The sequence below is a fragment of the Trichechus manatus genome, unplaced genomic scaffold (genome assembly GCF_000243295.1).
Source record: "Trichechus manatus latirostris isolate Lorelei unplaced genomic scaffold, TriManLat1.0 scaffold00018, whole genome shotgun sequence".
In the NCBI taxonomy this organism is placed as follows: domain Eukaryota; kingdom Metazoa; phylum Chordata; class Mammalia; order Sirenia; family Trichechidae; genus Trichechus; species Trichechus manatus.
In genome coordinates this window covers 6354437-6367383 of record NW_004443954.1, presented here as the reverse complement: position 1 = coordinate 6367383, position 12947 = coordinate 6354437, and the positions used below count along the sequence as shown (strand labels likewise).

Genomic DNA, 12947 nt, shown 5'->3' with positions numbered 1-12947 from the left:
TGTGAACTATACCTCAGTAAAGCTGTTTAAAAACAAGTCTGTTCATAAATAAGTAGAGATGTACAGATTACCCTGGGTTTGGGACACCAAAAAGTAAACCTTCTTTACAAGAACATGACTCCATTGGTACGCTTAGTCTTTGTTGTACAATCCAGTTTGCTGTACTGAAGAAGCTGTTTATGTCACATTGAAGATGCTAAAACTTTAAGTGTTTGCAGGTCCTTCACAGGTTTGAACCGTGTAGTTAATGCGGCAAAGACACATTACGCTGTGTTAGAACATTCTCAGGGCTTGTTTTCCTTGGATTCACAGTACTAGAGTCAACAGCTGTTCTGAAGAAATAGACATGGTCCGCCATTTGCCACAAGGGCAAGAGGTCAAGACTGACAGCAGCTGTGCGTCAATATGTTGAAATCGCTAAGTTCTGTTGTCCAGCACCGGCACGAGACTCAGGCCTGCAGGATTTGTCCCTGGTCAAAGGGCAGTTGTGGGGTTTCAAAGTGCTTTGCGGCTGTTACAGGTACTCCAGCTCCAAGGCATGATGTAGGGCCATGAGGTCCGAGTGACTGGAGATTCTCCAGAAAGGCATGGCGTGCTGCAAAAGGGCAGACACACAGTGACGACAGAGAACATTTCCCGCACAAGCCCTTAAAACGCCTGCTGAAAATCCACCACACCGTCTACCCCCTTCCTTCAGTACTGTAAAAACTGCCAGCGAACATCTTCACATCACATCTGTTTTAAACAAAAACTCAAATTTAATCCTCCCCTAAGAATACTGGACTGAACTGTAAAATGTAATCTGGAGTCTGTTTCTTTTAAGAAGGTGATGGGTATTTCTTAACTGGATCTTCACTGTGACATGAATGCCAATTCCAAGTTTAAAATAAAATAAAACATATCTATGAAACTGCCGAAACCAACTGCCTTTCAAAACATGTAATCCAGGGGATTTTTAAGGCTGAAAGTTTAAAAAGCTCATATTTTGTAAAAGTTTATTTGTAAAAGTTTAAGCAGTTGTCCTTAGTTGGTACGTTTTTCAAAATTTAATCTTGCTCATATATGAAGCAACTTCTAATCAATTATGCCCATCAGTTATTTTTCATATTGATCTTGAAATGGTTTTACCATAGGGGAAAATTTGAAATGAATGTCTAAGTTTTGTTTGTATTTGTAGTTGTTGTTTAAACCATCAGTCTAAAAATCTACAGTTTAAATAATGGAAATGTTTCTGAAACACCTGAATAAATCAGATACAGGGAAAACAATGAAAGGTGAAAACATGATTAGAAAGATTCGTTGTTCAAAAGCACTATATAGTAAGTACTTATGTATTAGCAAAATCTTTTTCTTAAATATAATCACCTTTCAGAGGACAAAATTCTATGTAGCCTATTGGCTATTGTTTAAAAAAAAAAAAAAAGAGGCCAAAGTATAATAATTTGCAATTATAGTTCTGAGAATCTGAGAAAATTTCAGACTAATAGGAGAGTCCAGCATGGGAGCAAACAAGGGGATTTGGAGTGGACTGCGAGCAGGTAACAGTGGAAGCATGATGTAGATCACACAGTTGTTATATACTGGGAATGCAAGTTATTTATTAAGTTGTTATTTATTAGTAATTGTTTTACCTCAAGTTGTCTGTGAAAACCATATATTACATTCAAATATCACATGTAGACATTCTTGGACTTTATATATCTTTGTGATCCTTCAATAACAGAATAATCTATTATAACAGTACTAAAGATCTCACTGCAGAATTTTAGAAGGCTAATGTACTTAACAACTTTAGAATAAAGATATACTATTTTACATTCATTCACAGTATTTTTGAGTTTCCAGGCACTGTGGTAGGTGGTAGAAAACCCACAGATGCATAGTCCCTGGCCCACCCTCTTGCAGTCTGTGGGTGAGTGACAGAAATGTACAATAATCATGAGCATTTACCTAAGTTTTATCATAGTAGTTGGAGGGAGTAGCTACCTTTGCCTGGGGAACTGGGAAAACTGGGTGATAGTTGAGCTAGGTATGAAAGAATGAGCATCTGAGGAATGTGTGTATGGGAGGGGGGAGGATAAAGGAGAAGTTCACAGGTGGAATTATGGCTTTGTGTGTGAGAGTGACATGGTTGGTAATGATTGGCTGCAGGGCCTGGTAAGCTGTGTTAAGAAGTTTATTAATAATAACTATTACAATTGAGTATTCTATCTGGGACTGGTGCTTAGCAGTTTACAGGGACCATCTCATTTAAGCCTCACTATATATAACCTCAGACTAGAACTGCTCCATAGGGTATTTTTGGCTGTAAACTTTGCAAGGCCTCTCTTCTGCAGTGCCACTGTGTGGATTCGAACTGCCAATCTTTAGGTTAGTAGTCAAGTACAAACCATTTGCACCATCCAGGGACCTTATAACCTCAGAGATAGATAGATACTATTATCACTATTTTACTGATGAAAAAACAGGCCTAGAGGAGCAGAGGATGTTTAGATATCAGGTGGCAAGAAGTGAAGCCAGATTTGTACTAGGTCTGAATCTGAAGCCCATATACTGTAATGCCCCTTAGCTACTACTCTGTGGTCTTTCTGATCAACAGTGTAAATTATCAACACCATAGAATAACTTAAAAAAAAAAAAAAAAAAAAAAACTGCCACAATCCCATTTATGCTTTGCTGAGTAAGAGACGCTATGATGGCAGAGCTCTGGGCTTGACAAGTGTCTGATTTACTACAACACAAAGATTTTTTTTCTTATTAGAATAGAAATTTACATGTACTATAAAACATTTGTATGATACAGAGCTGTATACAGAATATAAATCATTTTTAATCCTATACCCAACCGCCATAAACATTTTTCTGTATTTTCATATATATATATATATACATATTTTAAATTATGTGTTCATACTGTATATACCATTCCGTATCCTGCTCATTTTACTACTTAATCTTGAGTCTATTTTGGACATATATTTTTTAAAGAAAATCATTTATTCATGAATATTTTCAAAGTTATCATCTACTCTATTTTTATATCCCTTTATTTCTAATTAGCTTGTGCTTTTATTTTCTTGATTAGATTTTTATTTTCTTGATTAGATTTGCCAGAAGGTCACTGGCCCCAGAGCTGCTTCTTATCAACAACTGAAGAAAGGGGGCTGTACAATGATCTTACTAAGCTTACGTACCATTATTTGAGGATGTAACAAGAAATGCTGAAGGCTTTCTAGCTAGTCATCCAGAAACTTTTAGGACAACTATCTTCATAAATGAGGTCCCCGGGTGCCAGAAACACAACTAACCTAAATAAAGGTTGGCGGTTCGAACTCACGCTGGATCCCCATGGAATAAAGGGCTGGTGAATTGCTTCTGTAAAGATTACCGCCAGGAAGACCCCATAGAGCAGTTCTACTCTGTAATACCTGGGGTCGCCATGAGTTGGAATTGACTCGATAGCAATGAGTTTCTTCGTAAGTAAATATAAAATTACTTGTGACAGGTGGAATGTTTTTTCCAGAGTAGGTTCAGTCAAATTCTTTTGCATGATGATGATTTAGAAGCTGGCTATATCTAACCCAGGCAAGTCCTATACAAATGCAATCATTAGCAATACAAATTTGAAAGCTACTGAGACATTCAAAGCATGTACTGAAGAATGCACTGCGTGGCAGAGAAATTGAAAACAACCCAGTTAATTCGTTGGTATATGATTAAGATGTAAGCTGTGCATTTAATTCCATAGTAAAACAAAGGTCCTAGGCAATGGCTGTGTCTCAGCTTTACAGATGTAGGGGTTGATGCCAGCCCAGAGCACATTTGATTGGAATTGTTTCACTTTACACATCATATCAAAATGGGGGATTATCCACAAAGAGCCCTGAAATGGCTTGTTTACTAGCACTGAACTACCAATGTCTTTAGCCTTCCAGTACAGAGTAATAATAAGACCCACATGGTCAAGCAGCACCCTGAAACGAGCTCAAATGATAGAATATACTTCTGGTATAGCACAGACGAAGTCCCTGGGTGATGCAAATGGTTAACGTGCTCGGCTGCTAACCAAAAGGTTGGAGGTTTTCAGTCCACCCACAGGCACTTCAGAAGAAAAGCCTAGTGATCTACTTGTGAAATACCAGCCACTGAAAACCCCACGGAGCACAGTTCTACTCTGACGCACACGGGGTTGCCATGAATGGGAATCGACCCAATAGCAACTGGCATGGCATATTCCAGACCATGGATCACACTGTGATGCTGATGGGGTCATTTACCCAAGGAGAAGTGTCAAAGGTTCCACAGTGAGAACCAGCAAGTCTTAGGCAGTGTCTGGGGAGCACCCCGGATAAGGACAGCAAGTCCATTCTCATCAGGGCTTTATAACACGAAGGGTACAAGTGATGGCTTCTCTAAGGAAAACGTACATTTACTTCACCTTCCTTTAAGTCAAAGATTATAAGAAGGCTGTGTCTAGTGGGGAGAACAGATGACTCAAACTCCTGCGGACAAATAGTTAGAACTAATATTGCAAAATGATAATGTTTCACTTAATTTACACAAGTATTGACATGAAGACTACCCATTTACAAGAGCTTCCTAGGATAAGTGGGTGTAAAGTAATCAATTTCTCCCCCTGCCTTCACTAGAAAAAAGTATTTCTTAAATGAAATCAGATGGTGGAGGAAAAGAAAAACCAGGGCTAGAATGAGGAAACCCGGGTTATATCTTAAGTCTGACTTTAACTATCCGACTTTGAATTATGAAGCCCCAGTTTCATGAAGGTTGAGGGGAAACAGTTTAATAGTCTATGATCCTGTTATCTACACCACACTAGAGCTATAGTAGATATATAATGTACAATACACACAAGACATATGCCCCCTACCCCTGCTGTCAAGAACTGCTAGGCAAGCAAGACATATCTGCTCAAACTACTGTGACAGTGTGAGATTAATATCAAACAGATAAACTCAGGGGAGAGCTCAGATGTAAACTGGAGAGGGTAAGCTGGGCTCGTGCTGAACCTTGACAAGCGGGCAAAGTTGAAGAGATGGATGGGAAAGAGATGGGACTATCAGTTAGAAGGAGATTATGTGCCAAGGCTGACAGGTGGTTATGCACAGAGCATTTCCAGTAATTAGTGCGGTGAGGGGGCTGGAATGGTGTAATCATTGTAAAGACTAATAAGGAAGGAGATTTTTCAAGGTAGAAGTACTTGGAATATCTAAGGAGTTTAGATCCGTATCTCGTAAGTGGAAGGGAGGAGCCCTGGTGGCACAACAGTTAAGTGCTCAGCTGCGAACCAAAGGGTTTGTGGTTTGAACCCACCCAGCAGCTCCATGGGAGAAAGACCTGGCAATCTGCTCTCGCAGTCACATGGGATTGCTCCAAGCTCAAAACTGACTTGACAGCACCTGACAACAACAAGCGGAAGGACGGGAAAGGAGGCTAAGACTTGCTTAAGGCCAGGAGTCACGGTGAGGGAGGTATGCTAAGCACAGGCCCGGCTGAGGGATGTCTGGCTGGTGGCAGAGGAACCAGGCCTAGGAACAGTACAAATGGAGTGGGTGCAATACAGGGAGGACCCATTGTGAGAAGAGAACTCACAGGACTTGGTGATGGTTTGGAGGCAGAAAAATGACAAAGCAAATGGGAGTGGGCGAACTGGTCTGGGGCAGCTGAATTCATTTGGCTGTATTCAGACATTCAGGTGGATATGACATGGATACCAAACCAAGTGGAGATATCAGGTAACCAGAGTCACAGGACCAAAACAGAGCTAACCACAGATGTTAACAGAACAGAAATGATAACTAGAACAGAGACACGCGGAGGCATATATTGAGAGAAGATCTGCACCTTGGGGCGTACACAGGTTTTGGGTCTCTGTTTTTGTTAGCTGCGTTTGAAATGATTTCAACTCATAGTAACCTCATGTCTCATGTGTACAGAGTAGAACGGTTGCATGGGCTTTTCAAAGCTGTGATTTTTGGAAGCAGGTTGCCAGGCCTGTCTTCCCAAGCGCCTCCGGGTGGGTTTGAACTGCCAGACTTTCTGTTAGTCATCCAGGGCTTAACTATCTGAGTCATCCAGCGGCTCTCATGGGTGTCTAGGATGGAAATATTCCGACTAGTGAGAAAATACTCCTCTCTGCCTAGACATGCAACTTTTCAAATCATCAGACCTGCCCTTTTCCATCTGATGATCTGCATTTACCCCTTTTGGTTATACATAACATCAACAGTATAAAATGCTGGGTACAGGAACACTCAAATAAAAATTGAGTTTTGCTGAATATAAAATGTTTCAAACATTTAAACGCACATACCCTCTGACTCAGGTATCCCACTCTTAGGAATTTATCCGACACACATACTTGCACGTACACGGACCACATTAGGTCCATTCACTACAGAACTGATAGCAAAGGACTAGAAACGACCTAAATGTCCAGCCCCAGGGGGCTAGTTATATTACAGCACATACATGTAATGGAATACCCATGTGGCCATTTAAAAGGATTCTAGATGCAGAGCTCCAAGTATTGATATGGAATAACTGCCAGGATATAACGATAAGTGAAAAAGGCAGGTATAGAAAAAGGGTGGATAGGTGCCATGTAGATAAAGAAAAAAACATATTTGGGCTTTCATCTGCATATATTATCCCCAAAACATTCGCATATGGAGGTACAAAGACTTTCCAAGTGTTAATAAAAAGATCCCAGGAGACGGGTTATTTTAAGAACTCAGTGTGAAAATTACTACACAGCGTTGCTCTTTCATCATTTGTGTATCTGCTTTCCCTCTAGACAGAAGGAGGCCCTTCAAGGACAAGGGGGGAATCTAGTTCAAGGCCATAGTAAGTACTCATTAAGTATGAAATGCATGAATGCCTTTAGAATACTAAAATTCACTGCATTGTGGCTTGCAATCCCTATGTCTCACTTAACATTTGTAATACAATTGTTTTTAATTTTATCTCTTTTGCAAAAGTGGCTTGTGTTTTTCTCCTGAAGAAGCTTAGAATCGGGCATTATTAGTCAGGCTTTCGGCTCCGTTTTGGACTTCGGCAAGTTTTGGGCTGCACATTTCAAAGAACGTATTTTGGTGAAGCCTTTGCTATTACACAGACAATGGACCCCCTTGCCATTATTCCTCTGGCGTAGGCACAAGAGATTTATTTTAAGTAGTTCTCTGAAAAGTAAATGAAGTTAAGCTGTAGGGCTATTATAAAACACAGCCACTTTTTCTCTTGGAGTTGGTTACCTTCGAGTTGATTCTGACTCATGGCGAACCCATGTGTGCAGAGTAGAACTGCTCCATGGGGCTTTCAAGGCTGTGAGACAAACCGCTGTCAGTGCGCAGGGGACTCTATTACTTACATTTTGATTTTTTTTGTTAATCATTCATACGCCTAACTATTTTCACACTTTATTTTCCCTGTGTTGTAGTAGGGAAACAGAATTTTATGGAAAAAAGGGAAGCCTGGCAGGTTTGGACAACAAAGACCTGTATCAAACAAGACATCCATAGGTAGCTAGCTTCCCACACTCTCCTTTGCTCAGTCTTTCTAGAAACAAAGATGCGCTCACAGAGAACTCTTGTAAGAGATCCCTTTAGAATGCTTTTGTTATTTAAAACACAAAAGTGTTTCTAACTTCTTCTCTTTGAAGGGGGTGCTCTTTATGGTATAAATTATAGAATTAGATTAAATTACTGATGAATGCCCTGTGACTGTATGGGCAAAGAGAACAAGAATGACAGAATAGACTTCAATTGACCATTAACAAAATGGCAACTGGCAGAATACTTGGTTTTCATTTCTGAGCTTAAAAAAGGGTAACAATCTCTAGCAAAAAACATTACTTAAGGAGATGAAAGACATGTCTGCAGGGAAAAGAGGAGGAGGTTGTAGGAGCATTGAAAATCACACAGAGAACCGAAAGGCAAGTTAAATTGTTCAAGATCGATTTTGAAGAAATGTAAGATGTTTAGATTTTGCAAAATATTGTAGTGCTCAAACTTGTAGAATTACATTGACCTACTATTAATTTTATTTAGTAACCTAGATTGCTCAGGAACTAAATTATATATCGGAATTAAAGGTTTATTGAACTTATTTAATTCTAATCATGAACGTAAAATTAGCAAAGGACACTGACATAGTTATACCTACCTCCTCAAAGAAACCAACATTGCTCAGTTTATTTTAATAGTTTAACACTTAGGATGTAAACTCCTTTTGGTAACTCAAGTCATATTTAAAACATATAAAAGATGTTTACAGTTTGAAGGAACTTTGTGCTAAATCTCACTGCCAGATGGAAGAACTGGGTTCAAATCCTAGTTTGGCCATTTTTTAGTTATAGGACCTTGGCCATCTTATTCCTCCTCCCCATGCCTCAGTTTTCTAATCTGTAAAATGGGTGTAAGAATTCCTTCCTCAAAAAATTGTGAGGATTTAATGAGATAATAGAGAGAGAGGGGCTGGCATATGATAAGGTCTTGATAGTGGGTAACAACCCTTGTTAATAATCGTTATTATTAATCCTTCAGCTATCTCTATAGCTTATGTTCTTATATATACTTTTTTTTTAAGAGATGCTGAATTATACAGTCTTTCCCCTCTACATTAAATAATATCTCTAAATTAAATACTGTTGTTGCTGGCTGAGGTCTGTTAAATATTTTCTATTTCTGTGTAGGACTCTAAAGATACTCATTATCTTTTGTGAATTATTAGATCTTTCTCTCTTATCTCATCAACAAAGTACACTATTTAAATACTAGTTAACTCAACAAGGCTAAGCAGAAATCTCTTCAATAAAGTTAGAAAATCAAAAAGGAATGGTCAATCCGTCACTGAGTGACAGACTGCTGACCTCTGAATCTTTTGCAAGATTATTTGTAAACAGAGCCTTCTGGAAAATCTGTACATTCTCCACACACAAGCTATTTTTTTTTAAACTCTTGGTCACGGTTTCATCAGAGTTCCTACACTGGAAGGTCTCAAGGTGCAAAGAGTTTGTTCAAAACAGATACTCTTGGATTTCTATCATATACACCCATCCCCGGAAATCAAAACAGAGCATTGAGGCTCAGAGTAGTCATTCATAGTAAAAAAAATTCAGAGTCTGTTCTTTGCAGGTGGCTTCTAGTTTCCTTCTGGTATAAGTACACATGTACCCATGTGTGCCTATGTGCCCCATATATATAAAGAGAATAAAACATCCAAAGATAAACAGTGGAAACAATTTTAGCTGTTCTTCAAAGACGGCAGATACCTTTGTCCTATTACTATTTTCAATTCTAACATCAAACCAAGAACTTTATTTTTTCCATGTTGTATTCACCAGCGCCAAACTTCTAAGAAACACCAAACTTCTAAGAAACACACTTCTCAGAAGAGTTTAGAAAGAGACCTACCCACACAAATCTTGATAGAGCCTAAAGATTTCACTTGTGCGCCTTGCATTTCAAGCCCTGGCTTTAATACGCATCCCTCTGCCTACCACAAGCTAGCAAGCCACATTTTGGCAACCTTCCCCTGAAATTACACTTTATGGTGAATAGCCGAGGGAAAGGACCACCAGGAGGGCAGATTCACACCGTGGCCCAGGGCCACACTGGCATGAAATGCTGCTCTTCAGAGGTGCAAATCTCTTTCATGCTCACCTGGCCACTAGGAGGTCCTACCCAGGAATGGCCTGGGGAATCCAGAGGCTTTCCCAGAAAGACTTGGGTCTGGATTCCCACCAAACATTCGTTTTAACTTTCCAGGGTTGAGCTTTGGTGATTGTAATTTAGTCTGCAAAACATTTTATCAAGACAGCCAAAGGGCTGACAAATGTGCCTGATAACAACGGTGGTTGGTCATTGGTGAAGTTAGAATGTCAGAACTGGTGCTTGATGGGCAAATGCTGTTTAGCATCCAGCACTTCTAGACATGAAGTGTGTGGGGGATTCCACCACCACTGACCATATCTATCTGGGCAGCTTGAGAGGGCATTCTGGATCCTGGGCACATTCTGTATCTATGGATGTAAGTGGGATCATCTATTACTTACAGAATTAGGGTCAGCACCTGTGCTTTTACTGTACTCAGAAACACTGAAGGCAAATTAAGACATCTTCAGAGAATATAAGAAGAGTGTCCATGTGTCATGCTTACTGTTCAATTCTGCATCTATGATTTGGTGACTTCATGTGCCAGTCATTACTGGTATACACTGGAATTGAAGGTATTCCAGAAGAGCTGAATTGTGATATCCTTTATGGACATATATACAGTGATTTCTATGAGTGAGTGTATGAGGAAGGAAGGAGAAGCTATTCTACTGGTTAATCTCATAAAATATTTAACGCTTTTCAACACTCTTTGACGTAAGAAACGTTTATAAAGTACACCGCTATTTAGGATGTTATAAAAAATTTCAACACTGAGTCTCAAACAATAAACCAATTAAAATAAGATCTCTACCTCCCCGGAGCTTACATTTTATTACTGAAACAGTTACATACACAAATCATTAATAACAATGGCTACCATTCGCTGCACACTTTGTATGTATCCAGCTTTGTGCGTTTTACATAATCTTACTATAAACTTTAAAACACCCAATCAGCTAGGTGCTATTACTGTCTCCATTTTATAGATAAGAGAAATAGATGGGTTAAGTAACTTACTCAGAGTCACAAACTGGTAAGTGGCAAAGCCAATCAGAACTCAGACTGTGTGGTGAAGAATCTAAACTATTGCCCAGTACAGCTTCTCCAGTTAAAGTATGAGAGAGTGCTCTTAAAAACAGAAGAAATAGTAAAGGTGGTACATGACCTGAATCTTGAAAATGAGTAAAAGACAGTAACACAGGGCTTTTGAGAAAAGACCATTCCAGGGAAAGGCAACAACAGGGTATAAGCACTAGGCGTGGTCAAAGGATGGTAAGCCGATGAATGGGACTGCAATGCAAGGTGTAGAAGCAAAAACGATCGGAAAAGCTGGCTGTAACCAGACTGTGAAGACCTTGAATGACAGGTGAAAGGACATGGAGTTTTTTTTTTTTTAAGGCAGTGAGATGGCACAGAAAGCTTTTGTTAGCTAAGGGAAATGATATAGAATTACACTTGCAGGAATTCTGAAGGGTAAAATGAAGGTGTGCTGGGAAAACCAGGAGTCAAGGGACTTATTATCTGGTCCACTCCCTTCCCCTCTTCCCAAGTACTGTCCTGAGGGAGGCCAGGCACTAACCTCATACAAAGAAGGCACCGCGCTCTAGGGCAGCGAAGAGTTTTCATCTTGCAAGCCAGCTGATGTTCTGAAAAGGTCCCTAGGCTGCATCCAGGCTCAGGTAACAATGTTTTACTCACCTGGCAGAATCTGCCACGGGTGCAGGAAAAGGGGCATGCTGGCATGACTACAACATGGACAATCATGGTGGCTATACTGCTAAGCCTTCTTTCCTTATCCCCAAGTCTACTTTCTATGAAGACCAACCACCCATGACCCCTTAACTTAATGTCTTCCGCTGTTCAAACAGATCACTTCATAGGTATTTAACTCTGCTCTGCCCTTTTTTAGAGCCTACAGTTCCACAAGCATTCATAGTCTGTCTCTCAGAAACGGAACTTGTTTAGATTATCCAGTTAACAGAAACTTGGAGAACTAAGAAAAATTAAATGATACAGGATCCACCATCCAGGGACACTTACTTTTTTTGCTCCTTGTTCTTCTTCCACACCGTCTCCTATAACAACATACACCACTTTCCTTCCAAACCTTTGTATTATCCTCTCAAAACAGCTTTCCTTTCCTGGTGAGCAAAAATAAATGATAAAATATCAGAAATGTAAAGTTTGGGTAATCCAATACGATAGCACAGGAACTTGGTATCAAAAAATGCCTGCTTCTTGCTTCTGATTCAACTCTATCCCACTTGTGCAAACAAGGAGAAAAATGTTTTTGTATGTCGTTGGGGTACTACGTGGAATGGCACCATAAATTTTTTAAAAAATTGTAAATTCATTAGCAAGTGGTTTTTCTTCCTTGAAAATTGACCATTTTAATGCTCTTTTCCCAAGAACTCATTTATTAAATAATAGGATCCGGCCAATCACAGTACAGCAGCTGGGGGGACACAGTATTATTTGCAGGAGTCTTTCTTCTTCCCTCTAAACAAAGGCATGTGGTTCTAGCAACATAGTTTAGCTTGATTTTAAAAATATCCGACTATCTCAAACTCTGAAAATCATACCTGAGCCAAAGACGATTGAAGATGAAAACGAATAACTGGCATGAATTTGTCCCTCTGTTTACAGGTTAGGATTCCATCTGTATTAAAGACTGCTAGTGCCTGATGTGTTTACCTGAACTCTTGTCATGAAATGGCTCCTGAAATAAAGGTCAGGTAATTGGGGTCCTACTGAGACATCATGCCTGCCTTACCCAGGCATCTAATGTTCAAGAAAACACTTTCCGAGAGGAAAACCGGTATACAGGTAACAGAACCCCTTTATCTGTCTATTATTTTTCCCATGTCATGACTCAGTTTGGGCTCCTGTGGTGGTTACACTGTCAGCACATCCCGGCGGTTAATGCAGCCATTGTTTCTTCTTCGAGAAGAAACTGGAGTTCCGAGTCCTGGGCTGCCAATAGGGTCATTTTAATGGACAATGGGACAGTTTATAGTTTTCAAATGGGAATGGCTGAGCTAGGGCTGCATGTCTTTCAAAGAAGGATCAGATATACACATGAACGAATTGCTTGTTTGCTTAAACAAATGTCTGCTTTATATTTGTATTTTGCACTAAAATCTCTCGTTTGCATCTGACAGAATGAAATTGGGCCAGCCTTATTCAAAGGAAGCCATTTCAATGCTTCTTTAGTTGCCCACTAAACTGTGAAATATTAAATCACTTTACAAAACAAATACAAAGTATAGTTTT

General features: G+C 39.6%; 1 protein-coding gene across 1 annotated transcript in view; it reads right to left on the bottom strand.

The window, feature by feature from the left end:
* Positions 1-493: 493 nt before the first annotated feature.
* Positions 494-12947, bottom strand: part of EYA1 (EYA transcriptional coactivator and phosphatase 1) — a 179177-nt gene continuing 166723 nt past the window's right edge. The window contains exons 14-15 of the mRNA XM_004372534.2: positions 11715-11815; positions 494-595 (exon numbers count right to left, since the gene is read on the bottom strand). Of these exons, the coding sequence (XP_004372591.2) occupies positions 515-595; positions 11715-11815 (182 nt within the window). The 3' untranslated portion in view covers positions 494-514. The remainder of the gene's footprint in view (positions 596-11714; positions 11816-12947) is intronic.